The 17,981-nt window shown below is 36.5% G+C and overlaps 1 protein-coding gene across 2 annotated transcripts; it reads left to right on the top strand.

Moving 5' to 3' along the window:
- The first annotated feature begins 1,342 nt into the window (after positions 1–1,342).
- Positions 1,343–16,488, top strand: LOC135689477 (MFS-type transporter SLC18B1). Of its 2 annotated transcripts, XM_089116299.1 has the most exons (18): positions 1,343–1,722; positions 2,992–3,087; positions 3,822–3,895; positions 5,739–5,886; positions 6,635–6,703; positions 6,975–7,068; positions 7,918–7,989; positions 8,836–8,909; positions 9,456–9,554; positions 10,036–10,133; positions 10,718–10,813; positions 11,405–11,479; positions 11,906–11,972; positions 12,617–12,643; positions 13,341–13,396; positions 13,567–13,641; positions 14,287–14,346; positions 15,533–16,488. In XM_089116299.1, exons 1-17 carry the CDS (start codon positions 1,474–1,476, stop codon positions 14,330–14,332), a joined length of 1,515 nt encoding a protein of 504 aa, XP_088972425.1. In that variant the 5' UTR covers positions 1,343–1,473; the 3' UTR covers positions 14,333–14,346; positions 15,533–16,488. The 2 variants fall into 2 exon arrangements, with proteins under 2 accessions (XP_088972425.1, XP_088972426.1); XM_089116300.1 differs by lacking the exon at positions 13,567–13,641 and having other exon boundaries at positions 1,344–1,722; positions 15,533–16,487.
- The last annotated feature ends 1,493 nt before the right edge of the window (positions 16,489–17,981 follow it).

Below are 17,981 nucleotides of genomic sequence, written 5' to 3'. Positions count from 1 at the left end.
CTGAGCCTCGATGTTCTTAAATTTTTATGAATTTATGAATTTGTGCATAAGATTTTTCTGAAATGATTTAAGAATAATCTTACATCATTTCAGTCCGACACAAGGTGTAACTGGGTCGCATTAGAGTGTTGATGACTTTGTAGAAATAGGCTGAAGAAAATACATCCTGTCTCTACTCTCACTGCTACGCAACTACCCAAAAAATATACGCCTCCCAATACGGAAGTCACGTGCTAAAGTATTTTTCCACAGACTTCAAGGGGATACTTTGATTTCAAAACATATAGCGTGAATCTCGCATTTGATTTGCTTTCCAAAAAACTCAAATAAGCAAAAGAAAATAATTCTGGAAGAAGCTTGAGCCTTCCATTATTCTTAAATTATTTTTAAATTCTAGCGGTTTTGAGCTTTAATATTCTTATAGACTATTATTATATAAAAAAGTGTGTAGCTGCATAAGGTATTATCTGTGCACTCACAAACGATTGTTATCGAATATGAAAGCCAGCACATTCTGAAATGGGCGTCCATTTATCTGGTATTATGGCGATCATTTTTCCTTCTGGTTTAGTTCTCACCTTTGATATAAATTTTCCATAATCAATTGTTCTACTGCATTATATACCCCCAAATGCTTCCTTTCGATTGGATTGATCACGTTTTACTAAATTCTTTCTTGCCATACTTTTCTCTCCTCTTCTCCATATTTACATTCTACCCTCTCATTGGCTATGTGAATACTCTTGTCAGAATAAGCTTTGAAATATTTTTTGTTGTGTAGTTTTTGTGGACCTAAGCGTGGTCCTTTTTGTGGATCTAGGGCCCTAAGAAAAATCTGAGACGGGGCACCTATTTACGAAGGCTACCCTGGGTGCCAGAGCCTCAATGGGGAAGGGACTGCAAGAAAGTCCATCCAACGCTGTAGAGCATGTATCATCGGGGCTTTTCTATACTTCGGGCCTGAGGTTTAAAAGTATAAAAAATTGACAAATTTTTGCAGCATTTTATATAAAAAATGTATATTTAATCCTTCACAAAGCATTTGAAAGTACGAATTTCATCCTGACAACCCACTTTTGTTGATAATAAACTAGTTAATGAAACAATTTTGGAAAAATTAGTCCAGCTCCAGCCAACAGTACAATTTTCTTAAGAATTAGTCTAGCCAACTTGAAGCCAGTGGTATCCCATTGAGTTTGCTCACGGCAGACCCCAACCCAGAATTTAGCCAAGCCTCCCTGAAAGTCCTCCTGAGGGATTTCTGTACCTTTATGGGGATTTCTCATTTGGGGATTTCCTGTTCCGGGCTCAAATTTCCTAGCCTCGTGTCGACTCTCAATTTAAATTTTCATGAGGTGAGAACTGAGAATTGTTGCACAAGCGCAATGCAAGTATGAACCCAAGCTGCATGCTTATAAATCGACGGACAAATAGCAACATAGCACAATTACAACATAGTATTATACATTAAAAATGACAAACAAAACATATAATTCGCTCGAAAATGTCGATGGAGTCTCGGAAACTTCGCATGAGGAGGATAAAGGTCAAGATGAAACAAATGGAGCTGCGAAAACGGTCAACAATGATGTTGATTCTGATGACAAGAAGAAAGAGAGCATGTTTACACGAAAAAAAACGATAATTTTATTTTCCATTTCGCTTTACTGGTTTATAGTTGGTTGTGCCTTTGCAATGATAGCACCTTTCTTCCCTGGAGAGGTTGGTAACCCGTTGTTAGTGGGTCGCTGCCTGCAAACCTTTACTTACGCACTTAATATTTTGATCGTCAAACAACATGAGAAATGAAAGCCCACGTAATAATTGTGATTTAGATAGGCAACGTAGTTATAATAATAATTGGGAGTTGCCCAACCCCCATTCCCCTCTTAAGACTTTCATGCAAGGTATCTTGCCTGTTGGGATTGTTTTACGAGCCAAGAAAGTACTATGGGTTTATTTGTCACAGACTTGACACAGACAGAGCACTTAAGGCCTACTTCTCAAATTACAAAAGACCGTAATCGAGTTCTCATATTTAAATGTACATAAAACACTCACGATTTGACCCAACGATTGTTGATATCTATCAAGTGGCATGTGACTCGAAGACAATGAGAAGGGGGCGTGACCATTGATGTTTTCCCTGACTTTGGGCCTGTTTTTATGAGCAAATTTATCCCACCTCTCAGCCCATAATCTGGCAGGTGAGATGAAATCATTAAATTTTCACATGCTGATTCTATTCCACCTTCTAGCTGTTTATGGAAAAAATCATCCCACCTTCCCTGCCTGTGTGCTGACAAGTGGGACAAAATTGAATCAGGTTTATATTAACAATTCATCCCAACTTCCAGCTTCATCCCACTCTACAGTGTTTATATGGAAAAAATTCATCCCACCTCAGTGAGATCCCACCTCTCATGCAATGGGATCCCACTTAACTGGCCTGGCTTGTTTTCCATATTAACGCAAAATGAAAAACACTTAGGATTCTATAGAAGAGTGGAATCTCACCTCTCAGCTCACAGGCTGGAAGGTTAGATGATTTTCTCCATATAAACAGGCCCTTTGACAATATACCATTTCGTTTTCCTGTTAAATATTTTGTTGTTTTGCCTATAACAAGAGACGCAGTTAAGCTAATTATGCAAGATACAGTAAAATACTATTTCACGACTTGACTACCTAGTCAAATGATTTGTTTTAGCTCAAATGATCTAAATCTTGGTTACAAGGCAGACCCATGTATTATTCAACCCCTGAAGTTGGTCTGTTTGATGCAAATAAAATATAAAAGAAACATTCCATATGGTTTTGCTTTCAAATCATTATTCAACATCTTATTCCCTCCATTTAGAATAGCACTATATTTAGACTTCACATTGGTTGAACTTTTTAACCTAAAAATTAAAAGATTGAGGGGTTGACTTATTGGTGGGTATAAAGACTAGTTCAAATTTTCAAGCAAATCTTAATTTTGTTTTCTAGGCAAGCCAGAAAGGTGCAAGTTTGTCTACTGTTGGAATGATATTTGCTAGTTATCCTTTGACTATATTTTTTGTGTCTCCAATTGTTGGAATTCTTGTAAGTGACCTTAACTATTGCATTATTATAACAATTATGACTAACTGTTGTGATGTAGCTGGTCAATGTTTTAAGTCTTTCCCTGGTTATGTCATTTCCTCACATTCACTTTTCATAATTTTTGTCAACCATGAGGGAGCAGTAATGGTAACATGTGCAGACATTATACCTTCTTTTTTAAGGAATCATTGCTCTTTCTGAAGACATGACCCTTCCATTGTAAATTACTATGTTTTATGAAAGCCACCTCATTCAGAATGTTTAAGCTGCACCCAAGATCAGCCATGGATAAAACATACATTTACATACCTGTCAAGCTACTGTTGTGTCCTGCCATAAGATTTTGTGTATTTAGCCATAAGTTTGTGTATAAAACAGTAAATAAACCATAAGAAAGCCATAGTGTTTATTTCAAATGCCCTTCATTATTTTTGTTGGTTTCAAAACAAATGCAGAATGAAAGCTTAATGTTAATAACCAAAAGAAAATGACTCGGTATGACCACTACCCACTAGTTAATGCCACTGTCAGTTTTAAAAATTGCTGCTATTGTGCAAGACTTAGGCTGAACACATAAGACTTGAGCATTTATTGCATTTAGCATGCATTTAGCTTTTTAGAGCAAATCCTGTGTTAATGATTGCAATATGTTTATGATTTTTGGTAATAGAGCTGTTTGAAGGATACAGCATCATTACCAAAGAAATGCTTGCAGGTTATCATTTTTCTTTCAGATACCAATAGCAGGACCAAAGACAGTCCTACTTCTTGGCCTGCTTATAGAGGGTGGAACTCAGATTCTCTTTGGGTTTGTATTTGCTGGATTGCATGCAGTTTTTTATACCAGTAAATAAACTATTCTTCAGGCATTACAACATGTCAGTTTGAGCAAGAGCAGATAAAAAGTTAAAGACTTTTGAAAGTGTAGCTGCAACTGATAAGTCGAAAGATCCCCACCACACGTGCTGCCTCTTCATTACCTTAAGTTTTAGCCTAAGCATTCAGAACTTCTATTGCTTTTCCTTCAGTTTACAGAAACCAAAAAGTGCATGTTCAGGTGCGGATCTAGGCCGGTTGCACAGGTTTCAAAAACCGGTCAAATTCTAAAAGCTATGTTCCTCTGTAAATCTTGAATTTTGATCTAAATTTCAATTGCAACAATTGCTAAATTTCTCCCTGACTGACAACAGTCGTTCTGCTTGCATACTGAATTGAACCCCCACAAGATTGCGATAGAGTTCCCAGCTTCCTAATTCACCTTTTATCCCAAAGTATCAGAGGAATTCAAAATCGAGGAAATCAGTAACCACTCGAAGTGACAGTTTGGAGTATGCTCTCTATGCACCAATATTGAAACCAGTGGCTATTGTTTTCTGAAAACCTGAGAAAACTGGTGCCCATATGTTTCCCTTATGCGAAAAAACCGGTGTTAATTCAATATCAATATCCATAGCTCGAAAGTGTGGACACTTTAAAACAAAATGATACAAAATGAAATACGGAGATGCAAATAAGAATCTGAGGTTTTTTTATTGCGAGACAAGAATTTAGTTTCCGGAAAAATTCATGAATTGAAATTGCAAGAAGAGGATCAAAGGACATGCTGAACGGAGTAAAATTGTGACATTTTAGATAAAGTGTGGGCAAATTAATCACATTACTAACCTCATAAGCAACTTTTAGCAATGTTTATGGACCAATAGCAAATAGGGCTGTAATGGGGTAAAGCACCCCGAAACCGGTTAAAATTTTGGCTAAGTCCGCACCTGATGTTGGTTGTGTTGCTCCTCTCCTTGCTGCTCTGAGTTTCATAAGACAATTTCATTTTCAGTTTCAAATAATTTTAAAATTCCACCACATACAATGCAAAATGACAAAAGTTAAATAACATTTAGTATAACATATGAGCTAATTAATTAATACAGGGAAATTCCAAAGAAGAAAACAGTATACATTATGCATGCTCGATTAAGCCCCCTCTCTATTAAACTCCCCTTTTAACCCCCAATGTCAAACAAAGAAAACATGTGCATTAATTGGATCTTTTGATGGGTATGATGATGATAAGATTATGTGCATTAAAGACGCCCCATGTAAATATTTACTTGTGCACCTTAGAAGTCAGGCGAAATTTGTTTAGAAGATGTCCCAGGGGATATCAATTGATCCTGGTGACTCGAAGATGATGAAATTATAATTGATTGATTTTGAGAAACTTTCAAAGCTGCTAGCAAAGATTTTTACAACATTTGTATGACATTTCCATAACAAAAAATGGGTAGGGGCATTTTTATAACATTTTTTCTTTGAATTATTAACAAGCCCTCCCTCTCTAATAAGCCCCTCTAAGACAGAAAAAATTAATAAGCCCCCAGGGGGCTTAATAGAGCTTTTACTGTAGTCATGAAAACAAGTGAATTGTATGTTGGGGAATTACTTAAGGAAGGGCTCGCTCAGTAGCTAGGCTAATAGAGGAGAGCACCCCCTGTTTAGAAATGATTGACTATAATATTGACAATAATTCCTTACAAAATATTCCAAAAATTTTTTTAAAAATTTACCTATCCAGCTTTTGACGAAACAAATTCATTCTGGCCACGACATTTGGCTTTTACATGTTTTTTTATTTCTCCTCTTTTATTTTATTACAGCTTTGTGGATCTGATGCCAGACAAAGAAACATTTGTTGCATTTTGCTTCTTGATTAGAATTGTGAGTGCCATTGGTGGAGCTGCAACGTCAACATCTGCCTTAACAATAATAACACAAACATTCAAAGACAACCTATCCCCAGCTGTGGTAAAATTTTTTTCCAATTTTGTGCAATATAATAAGCACTGAGAGTTTATGACCTGATAAACTGCATTTAGTAAATGTCAGTTGGTCTTACTTTTTTGCAGTTTATAAGAATACTGTGAATGATTTTCTCATACTTGATCCATCAACAGAAGAGAAAATTCTCTCAACCTACCTTATGCTGTAATAAGTAGCTTAGCCTTGCTGGAGCAACACCTCTATCTTAGCCTTGGTAAAAAAGAATTTTCTTGTTTCAGTTAGTTATAAAAAAAGTGAAATTACCTTAAAAAAGCTTTGACTCCCAGCTGAGCAACACCTCTATCTGATTTGTTTAACATTGACTCTGGGAAGATAACAGTGCTTACTGGATGGTCCTTAATCTGAATGCAGTGCTGAAGATGATAAAGCACAACCCAAAGATGCTTCCGAGACTTATAAATTTAATTTAATTTCAAAGTTATTTCTCAATCTTGAACATAATTTCAAAGTTTTTTAAAAAACTTTAATCTCCCCTGATTCATTTTGACTCATAACTAGCTAAATATATGTTGGTCTTTTATCAGAGCAATATATTCCAACAAACTGCACATTCAGTAAGGTTAAAGACTTTTAAATCTCTTAATATTAATTTACTTCTGCTTTGTTTCCTCTTTGACTCGCTGCCAGATTGCCAAACTTTCTGCAATTCTCTTGATTTTATTTCTTTGAGCTAAACTGATTTGTTCTTTAAACTGATTCTATCCCTTCTTAGGGCATAATGGAAACATTTGGTGGCTTTGGAATGATGGCAGGCCCCCCTATTGGCGGACTTCTGTATTCAGTAAGTACAGTATAACTCCATTTGGGATTCGTACTTGACAACAAAGATTGGCACAAGGTCAACTGATCCAACACCTTTTGGTGTCTATAACTTTTCTTTGGTTCCTCTAAGTCTCTTTGTATGCATATAATGGCTTTCTGAGATAGTTCCTCTGAAATGTTGAAGGAGAGGTAATAAAGGTCTGAAGCTTGTATGCTGCCGTTGATGTTGATACCGATAGGTGACAATGGATATACAAATGTTTGTTAAAAACTTTCATGTCTTTTTCAAGGTTGGTGGATTCAAGTTGCCCTTTCTAGCTGTTGGAGTCCTTGCGCTTGTCAGCTCGATACCAATTTATTTCATTCTTCCAAAAGATGATACTAGTGGGTTCATTATACACCAGTTCTCCTTAATCAATTTTTTTAGTAACATATTGTCATTTTTCTCAATAAATGTTTTTTGTTTGAATCTTAGAAATTTGTTAATTGATAATCAGACATCTATTGGTCAACAGTTTTCTTATTTCATAAAATGTAGAAATAAAGGCTAAATTACTTTTAAGTGCAAAATGTTTGGTGGTAGGTGAGAGTTTCACAAAACCCATCACCCAATCGATGTTGAAACACCAGTCAACCTACAGGGAAACCAGTCGAGTCTGCACGCAGGTTATCGCCTCCCTGCTGTCGTGTTTATGAATTCAGCGCTTAAAGCCTGTGATAAACTGCCTTTGCAGTAATGAACATGTGAAGGCGGATTGTTTGGTTTCAAAGCTGTATTGCGTCAGATTTCATCCCTGTTGATTCGTGTTGATAACAAGCATCGATACCATTGATTACCTTATTCCGAAAACATCATACAACCGATACTTTCAATGTTAACCAAGCCAAATGTATACTGCCTTTAAACATTTGGAAAGTACATGGTACTCTGCGAATTTTCAATATGGGTCAGCCCGAAATGCCATTTATTTTCCTTAATGGATAATAAAATTTCGTAACGTAGGGTCTATTGCCAAGCAAGCATGGGATAATAATAATGGAATGAAAAGTGATCCATTTCTGATAGAATGAAGAAAATTTGTAAAGATGGATTTTCAAGATCACTATAAGTAGACAAGAGTTGCTTTTTTAGGTCATTTTAGAAGTGTACATGTTCGAACTCAGTTAATTTATCCCGTGACACTAAATCATTTATAGGAAATATTGACTGTATGATCCATCAATTCATTATAGGAACTGAAACATCAGAAACAGATAAAGGAGCATTATGGCGGGCGTTAAAGATACCCGCAATAATTGTTGTTGGTATGTATTTCGTGATAATCATAATACCTTGCTGTGTACGTACAGTAGAACATTTCCATTAGGGACATCTGCGAGCATCGGTTGGATCAGAGACTCTCCGTTGTACGGAAGTGCACGGCCTTCGAAAAAGGGGGGTTGGGGGCCAGGGGGCTGGGACTATTGGGCTGGGCACGCCCCTCACTAATTTTAAAACAAAAGTGATTTCTGTAAAATCTTTTGGTAAGGATCTGTAGTTTGCCTTTGCTCCCCTCTCCATTCTCCAACTTGCATCGAAGCCCCTGAAGTGAACAATGTTTGGAGGCTAAATCTACAGAGCTTTGTTTGTTAAGAAGGTATTTCGGGACGAAACAGCGCTTACAAAACTTTGGTTGAATGACCCACTGAAGTAACTTGAAGGTGTCCAACCGCCGAATTTCTCATCAGTGAGGTACTAGGTATGTTTTAAACCTAATATTAAATTGCCCGCAAAAATTTCCAGTGTGAATCCCCGTAGCGCCCTGACTAATTGTTTCAAAGTGTCTGCTGTAAGGAAATATCTGCTAACTGTATTTGAACTCAATATTTTCTTTGGTTGAATCATTTTTAGAGCGTCTCTTTCTTATAGCTGTATAGGGTTTACTGTGCTTGAACTCAATATTTTCTTTGGTTGAATCATTTTTAGAGCGTCTCTCTCTTATAGCTGTATAGGGTTTACTGTGTTTGAACTCAATATGTTCTTTCGTTGAACCGTTTTTAGAGCGTCTCTTTCTTAAAGCTCTCCACAGATTCATAAAATTGCTGGTGTGATCAATTCGTAGATATTCTCATTGAGTTCTAATTGGATCCATGAATCTTTTTATCCCGTAGCGGTATCGATTGTTGTTAGTGGCATTGCATTGAGTTTCTTAGATCCAACCCTGCAGAAGCATTTGCAAAAGCCAGTGAGTTGAAACAATGCAATCTTTATTGTTCAGTCTTGTTTTCGTCTGCCAAACTTTGCAGTTATCCCTCTTGCGATACAAAAAAATACAGCTTTTATTATGGCGGTGTTTTGAAATTTTATCCTATCTTTTGAAATTTTACTTCCTTTATTAGATCTAATTTTAGGGAAATAAAATCGTCTAAAGAGCGGAGCCGCGGTAAGGCAATGGGGCCGCGAAAATATTAAAGTTTTGTGTTCCCAAAGATTTTGGTAATAACTTAGCATTGCACAAAAGGGCCTTTGAGAATAAATTGTTTCTCTTGAACCCAGCAAAGGCCATATTTCGACTGAAATAATACTTTGTTCATATTGCCATAAAAAGGCACAAGCCCATTATACCCTCTCTAGTTTCCATCCTTATAGCTGTTTTCCAAATTTTGTTTTTACAGATTTTAACGTAGATATACTTTTACAAATTTCTATGTGATATTTAGCCTAAATATTCCTATAATTATGTGTATCTTTAAACCGTTCATTTTTTTCATACCTAACTGTTGTTTTTCAGTTCCATTTGAACAGTTTTAAAGTGGGCTTAGTATTCCTCATCGCCCCTGGTTTATATGCAATTCTGGCACCTCTATTTGGAATGATTGCTGATAAAACCGTAAGACTTCCTTTCACTCATTCTAAAAATTATTCGTTTGGAAAATTAACCTTTTTTCTGAGCGTTGCTCGTGATTTGGTAAATAACCAGTCTCATACCAATTTCTGGGTTTCTCCACATGTAATGCAGGCTGTTTAGTTCCAACAAAAGTTCGATTGCAGGGAGGGCTGTCCGTTAGTTCGTTGTTAAAATTACCGTTGGAACGAAATTCATATTGGGGGCTGCCCACTGTATTGCTTCCCATTCAGTACCATTTATAAAGGAAATCTAGTACTGTTTGACAATTGGGGGAGGGTTCCAACCCACTAGTCATCCGCTTTCGACGGCCTGGTTAAAACCAGTCAATTAAATCTTTGATTGTGGGTAAAATGATAAAAGTACTATATATTTGGCTTCGTCAGCAAATATTACTTTTATAACCTTCAATTGTATTTTATTGGTTGCTACTTGCTAACATAATCCACCTGTCTGATATTTGCAGGACAAGAGAATTACAATGTCTCTAGGCGCAATAGTATGCGGCATTTCGTACATAGCATTAGGACCTTTCCCCCTCATACCTTCAGCCATCCTGCCTCGGTAAGTATTTCTTTTATAATCTTCGGCTAGTGAACGCAACATAGTCGTCTTTCTTAACTCTGTAAAAAACTTATTTAATATTTATCGCTCAGCTCAATGTAATTTTGAGTTGCTCCTCTTTCTTAATCTTCGATGCACCAGTTTGTTTAGTCAGCTCCTGTTGAGGCCACATCAAATTCTACTTTGAAGCTGGGTCGTTAATGAAGAAACAGTCTTTCATTTTCAGGGTTTTTATTTTAAGGTTTCTCATTTTCAGGTGAGTGTAGCCAGTAAAATTACTTTAACTGGAATACCAGTTAAAAGATGCCACAGTTTTGTTTATAATGGATGTGTCAAAATACACACTATCGCTGATGTCATTTATTCCGTCGTTATTTATTTGTGAATGTGCTATAGCACTGTAGCCTTGTAATAGAACATGTGATGTTTTTCTTCAGTGTGCCATTAACTGAAGTTGTTCAATTGTTTTCCTTTGACTCTCTTTCATACAACTCATGTCTGGTTTCTCATATTTCAAATATAGTTCCAGGTTGCGTTATTTCGTGACTATGCTTTGATATCGCTGTATTTTTTATTTACTTTAGGACTCTTTGGATGAATTGTATTGCTTTGGCATTACTTGGTTTGGGTGTAGCGCCGTTATTTATCCCAGCTTTAGCTGACATGGGCGAGTCGGCTGAGTAAGTAAATCTTATTACTTTCTCAGTATTTTTTTCCTGGAGGGATTAATTTGTGAAGGTTAGGCATTAGGGATTTATTTATAGTGGCATGCCTTGATTCGGCTGCTTAACCCCCCTACGTTCAATAATTTTTAAAAAAGTAAAATTTTAAGCAATATTATCCAACAACTGTCATCGACAGCTTTATTCTCAAGAATCTAACCCCCACGAATGCTAGACGTTGTAGAATGATGTGTTTTAAGCTGAAAACTTTACCTCAATCTAGATCTAAGGTAGTTGAATTTTCCATATTACGTATTTCCGTTGTTCAGCTGCTGTCTCTTCAGAAAGCTTTTGGAACATCCTTTTGCTAAAGGGTTCTTTTAAAAAGGTTATCGCCAGTATAAAAATCAACACTGCACCTTCTCTCCCCTAAAACAATGTTGATTTCAGAGCTAACTTTTCTCTCTATCCAGTTGGAATCAGACAGCACTTAAGTTATGAAAATTGTTTAATGCTAGTTGGAGTGGGAGATTGGGATACTATTAATGATTTGTAGCATCTAGTGAAATGAACTTATACTATTAGAATGCATTGTGTGTTCTTTTCTAGACGATATGGTATGAACAAAGGTCTCGCAACCAAAAGCGCTTTGTCTTCGATATTCAATTCGATGTTCAACATTGGGTACGTGGTTTCTTCTATAGGCCAGCATACAATACGAAGTAGGGAAGAAACGGGACCTAAACTTTCCATTTCGTGTTTTTAATGTTGCGAGCCAAGTACGATCGTATACCAAGGCGGTGGCTTAAACGAGTTCCAATCCCTGTCACTATTACTTGGCTTGACTTAACTTTAAAGGATTCTTTCTACTTTAATAATCCATTAAATCAATAGGACAAGGCATTTTCGGAATGCGAATCCTGGCTTTCTTGATTTTAATGACAGTCAAATAACAACCGGTCATTGTGTGTGACATTAACAACCGGTCATTTCTATTTCATCATCAAATTTGTAAGAACCACTGTGAAAGTTGAAAGTCAGTGATGGACAAAAAACCTTTCGATTTGTTAAACGAAAGTTTTTATTTTCTTTTTTTCAAAATCATTTCAGAGCTATAGCTGGTCCCACGGTGGGTTCAATACTTGTGGAGCGATTGAACTTTGGTTGGGGAGCCGGGGTAAGTATCTCAAGTACCATATTATAATACGTCATTATTTTTGCATACAGTATCATATTTAACGCTATTGTGTGCAGAATAGGATGGTTCTAAGTGCTACTCCCAGCTTCATGCCAAATGTGATTATCTTCCCGCTTAATATTGCTTTGTCAGTAGGGAATCATGATTCCAGAAACAGAACGGTTAACATTGATTTTCATGTTCTGCTTACATACATCATCATGTTCACATACATATTATCATATTCACATAGATTATCATATATACATAAATTATCATATTCACATATTTTAACATATTTAACGCTTCGATGTGTGAAGCAAGACGGTGCTGAGTTGCTCCTCAATGCTATCCACTTAATTCGATCACCGCGCTACTTAAAGTACAGTTCTATTTGCGTGGCAATTAGCACTCTGCAACAGTAATCATTTAGATACTGCATAATTAAGATGTATTTGCATATTTGCTTATGCAATGAATGCTTATTGAAGTGAACTGAATGTTCATTAATAGCTGATTACAATGTGTAAGGAAATGTAACGACGATGTTTCTTAAACCATTTGGTTTCTTTGTCAGCTTCTTCTTTTTCAATTTTTTCATTCTTGCCGGAAATCCATTTGAGATATATATTTTTTTCTCTTAGATAATTGGTTTCTGTTTAGCTTTAACGGTATGTTTTTCACATTCACAAATCATTAGCTACATTGACAAAACGTCTATGTGTAATGTGTGCAAATGGGAGTCCTGCGGAGAAGCAAAGTGGAAGAGTATTCAATTCAAGCCCCCTCCCTTACACCTCTTAGTCAACTAACATCTGCAAATCAAAGAACATAAGTCCCAAATGAACATTTACTATCATGAATAAACTCTCCACAGCATTACAATACGACTAAGTTGGTGTCAACAAAATCTATTGCTTTATTATTTCTTTTTATTCATCAAGGACATTTAAGTTTTTTGGAAACTATTCCTTGAGATTTCTCAGGATCTTTTTACAACTTTCAAAATTAAGACTCGTGTTCTTCATTCGACTTGAGTTGTTGATTGTTCCTTGTTACCAATTAATTCAATAATCATCTGAATTTCTATCTAAAGGGCCGTTTGAAACTGATGTCACTCCAAATTTCTATCAGTTTTAACCGCAGCTATCCTGTCGTCTTGACACCCCTTTCCCTTGTGACATGACATTCAAACTGAAATTAAGTTGTTGATAGAGTTATGTTCTCTTATGGTGTGTATTAAGTTACTTCTTTTTATGTAATTTGCAGTAGAGTTTCGTATAGTTCGTATTGTAAACACCATATAACTTAGTACTTTCTGCCCTTTGTGCCCTCTGATAGATTACGCAAAATCTAATTTTGTTGCAGGGATTTGTCATACTTGTGTTTACCTTTTTCGAACGAAGAACAAGAAAATATAAAGAGTAAGGAGTATTTTTATCGTATTTTTCGTAAGAATTTTACCGTCCAAAAATCATTTTCCTGTTAATCTATGCCCTCAAAATTGGGAAGAAAGTTATGATAACAAATTTGACATAATTCATATAATATGGGAATGGTTTATACAAGGCCTAAATTAAGTTACTCTATACAGGGCGGCCGGGAACCATGGAGGACTAAGGTCAGGCAGAATACTTGGGCCCATTTCTACCAAAAATGGATTTAAAATGTATGCAATTTTCTTTATTTACTTTTAATTTATATTCGTAAAGAATTGCCAAACTTTTCAAATATAGATTTGATCTGAAATTACCATGTTATTTAGAATCATACTTTAAACGAGACATTTTAATGACCAGAGGGCTCCCCTTTTCTTACGTGACCATGGGTAATTGCCAACTTGCCCCTATTTCGGTGGGCTTGGTTCTATATTTTTTAAAATGCTCCCTTTGGTTGTCTTTTGCTTCAGTCGTTTTGATTAAATTTTTCATTTTCGTCTTTTAGTCTAAGGCTAACAATAATGATAATAATCTGCCAAATCTCCATTTCGGTGCAGTTACTGTAACATAAACACAAAATTGCCAAAAAGACATCATGTGGAGTGTCTAAATCTAAATATTCCTGTTTTTCTAAAGCTTTAATCTAAGACAAATTGCAACGGGACTTTTCATCGAAAAATGGGCTCAATATCATAAAAGGAAACTTTTAGGAAATATTTTCATTAGAAAGCTGCCGAAATGTATTTAGGGGTGTTATCTGTATTTTCCTTTTGGTACCAATGGTCTATTTGGTTTTAGATTAGAAAAAGCTGGGTCAATTTTTTTATAGTTAAACTTTAGCTTATTGACTAGAATTAAATGAACGTATTTCGTAGGTCAAAGAAGACAGATGTTGATGAGAGTCGCCCAATTCTTGCCTAGTGTCAATGCTACTGGTATGTTTGGTTGTGCAGTCTTTTTCCATTTCTTGAATTTTCATTCATCACTTAACTACAGCACGCGAGGTCTTTTACTGTTCCTCATCAAGGAAGTCCACCGAATCAGCAGATGAAAATAATGATCATACTTTGTTGTACTAATATCTGTAATTACGGTAATTTTGCTTATGTACGTAAATCTTTCCTGTCGTTTTTATAAATACTACCTCTCTCTCTCTCTCTTATCTCTCTTCTCTCTCTTCTCTCTCTTCTCTCTCTTCTCTCTCTCTTCTCTCTCTCTCTCTCTCTCCTCTCTCTCTTCTCTCTCTTCTCTCTCTTCTCTCTCTTCTCTCTCTTCTCTCTCTCTTCTCTCTCTCTCTCTCTCTCTCTCTCTCTCTCTCTCCTATCTCTCTCTCTCTCTCTCTCTCTCTCTCTCTCTCTCTCTCTCTCTCTCTCTCTCTCTCTCTCTCTCTCTCTCTCTCTCTTATCTCTCTTATCTCTCTTCTCTCTCTTCTCTCTCTCTCTCTCTCTCTCTCTCTCTCTCTCTCTCTCTCTCTCTCTCTCTCTCTCTCTCTCTCTCTCTCTCTCTCTCTCTCTCTCTCTCTCTCTCTCTCTCTCTCTCTCTCTCTCTCTCTCTCTCTCTCTCTCTCTCTCTCTCTCTCTATGAGCGAGTGGGCGGCATCATGTCAGCAGTGCAACCTGCATCAAAGAGAAGTAACTCGCCTTTAATGTGATCAATCCTTTATTACTTCTGGCTGCGAATATTTGCACAAGAAAGTTGCAAAAGCTTTTGCTCTTGTGTCAGTCGATTGCGTTTTGACCTTCTCAACAATGTGTATTTGGGTAGAACTCTCCTTAGATGAAACAAAATAGAAAAGTGATAGTGTCACAAAAATAAATATTTTGCAGTTCGACAAAATATTGCAATACGAGGATAATGTATATGGAGGGGCAAAGATTAAGAAGAAGGTCAGAAACAAGCTGGGTGGGGAATTTGAAGAAATGTCGTATAGAGACTGGGACTCTGATGTGCAGGAAGGTGGAGAACCGGGATATATAGGGCCAGAATGTTAATAACACGCACCTTCAGTGTTAGTTGTTGCCAGCTCCTTGGTAATTGCTTTGCTAAGCCCTCACGCTGTAAGAAAAGGTCCAGCTTCCCTTGCTCAGTTTCTTTCTAATTTCCTCTTCATTTGTTACACAGGACACGCGCTAATACCCCGTGCTGGTCACTTCAAATGGGTTTGTATCAGATCTCAACTGATCCGTGACACGTTGGAAATTATGTTTTTATGGAAATATTTACTTACATAAAAGGACACTTAATTTTTAACCTTCAACTAGTTACTTTAATCAAAACACTCTTGTCGTCTTTGTGCAAATACATTCAACATTTATTTATCCTTTCATCAAAAGTTATTTCACCAAGACACATTCCGTACATTTTCTGTTCGTCACCCACTCTCCCTTTCTATTCTTCCCAAGCTTCATCTTTGTCGCTGTTTTCATTATCTTTTTATGCAATATTTTGGTGTAGATATGTTCAAAGTTTTAAAAATTGTCCTATATGACGAGAGGGGGTGCTTTGTGCCAATCAACTACACCCCAACACCGCTTTACAGTAGTTGATGGGAAAAATTGCTAATTTTCTGTGACAATTTCGTTTTAGTTAGTTAAAATTCAGCATGTTGTCTTTGCAAATACCTCCATCGTCAAGCTATATCTATCACGCTCCCAAGCCACCCACCCCTTTTATCAAGACGCCCCAATAGATTTATGTGTAGATTGATGACAGAGTTAATAGAATCTTGTTATTTTAGTAGCTTTTTAAAACGTCTTCATTCTTTAACCACAATACAATTAACTCGTTTTTTTAATCGCAGAAATTGCTTGCAGTTTTATTAATTTTGTATTTTTTTCGCTAGTTCGATTTGATTATACTTTTCCTCTGCCATTTTAATTATGTTGCAGTTTAACAACTTAGGATATGAGCTTTGGCCATTAATATTTGAAGTTAAGGCTTAAGCGCCTTGAAGGGTGTAGATTCATATGTATGCTTTAAAATAATCAGTTACCTGATACAGTGGAACCTCAAATAGCGGCAGCCTTCAGGAGCCAAGCTTAGTGGCCGTTTTTTAAAAGTTACCTCTAAAGGAAGGTTTTTTCATATATTCTCCCTATCGAAAAAGCGGAGGTTTTCACATGTGAGATCACCACCAGTTCGGCAGGGACCTGGGACTTCTATGGTGGCCCAGCATTCTCATTCGAAAAACAGAAACATATTTTATGAAATATAAAAAAATCACAGATATTTGTGGTAAATTTGACATTAAATTCAAATTATTTTCTTGAAGTTTAAAATAGCATGTCAAAAAGCAGAATAAACATAATAAAAAAATTAAAGAAACATTTCCATTTCCAAGTTTCAAATAGAATTGTTTATTTTTGTTTCTGGAAATCACATTGAAAGTTGTCAAAAGAAACATTTTCGTTTTCATTTTCAAAATGAAATGTCACGATCGGCCCAGCGTTCTCATAGACCACAATGCTTTGCAAGAATAAGCGCCTCATTTCCATGCAGCTTTTCGCGCTCTTTTTGCTTCGCCTTGCCACTTAACAGCGAAGAACGCATACCTCGTGGTAGCCTATTTAATTTGAATTAATCATGAAGAGGCATGATACTTGGGAAAAACTTTATAAGGTAATGAGTAACAAAAGAACAAAACAAAACGAGGCATCAAATAAAAATAAAAAACTCGGATCTGCCCCACACAAGATTGTCGTCCTTCAGAACCCGACAGCAAGCAAACCTATCGTCCGATTCAGCCACGCAAATTTGTATTATTTGAGTTTGACGAAATAGCTCTATCTAACTTGAAGAGTGCTTGTGCTGCTCATTTTGGCCTCCCTGTCAGTACGTGTGACGTGCTTGTCTCAAACAAAGGTCCCTTGTGCACAAATATTCAACAGATACCACATCGGAAAGATAAATATTTTTTTCTTCTTTTTTTAATAAATCTAATATCAATTAGTTTGAGGTTTGCGGTTCAAGCTTGTTCACTTTACTTGGATTTGGTTCACTGTCGGGGCTTTATAAATTAAGTAAGGGTGTTAGAGTTGAAACAAAAATTTCAGGTTTTAATTTAGGGGGCTTCAGCCCTCTAAGCCCTCCATAATTTCTGCCAGGATGCATTCTATCTAAAGTCTACGCCAGACATTGCACCAGAAGACCTCTGCACCTAGATGTAGGAAGTGCACTCGGGGTGGGGTAAGGTTCGGTTAGGTGCAGGCTGTGGGGTATGATTAGGGCAAGGGTAAAGCTTGGGTAGTAAGGGTACTGGGTATCTATTCAGATCCAATAATAGTGGATCTAATTGCCTTCCCTCCCAAACTACTTAATTCCCAAACTCTACCCTAATTAGCCAAAAATAAAGAAACTTTCAGTAGTGAAAAATATCCTAATTTCTTATAAAAAAGAGTGTACACTCATAATTTTTTTTTTAACTGAAAAGTTCTTTAGAGCTTTGTAAAAAATGAGGACATGGTCCTCTATTTCGCCAGCCCCATGAATTCAATAACAAGTTAACCTCGCACCAAGGACGTGAATGTTCCAACTTTACCCCTTTTTTCCTAATCGTTCTCCGTTGAACTAG

The sequence above is a fragment of the Rhopilema esculentum genome, chromosome 5, assembly GCF_057945365.1.
Source record: "Rhopilema esculentum isolate cy_ngs chromosome 5, ASM5794536v1, whole genome shotgun sequence".
NCBI lineage: Eukaryota > Metazoa > Cnidaria > Scyphozoa > Rhizostomeae > Rhizostomatidae > Rhopilema > Rhopilema esculentum.
Note: the sequence above shows the minus strand (reverse complement) of the source record. Positions and strands in the feature narration are given on the sequence as shown.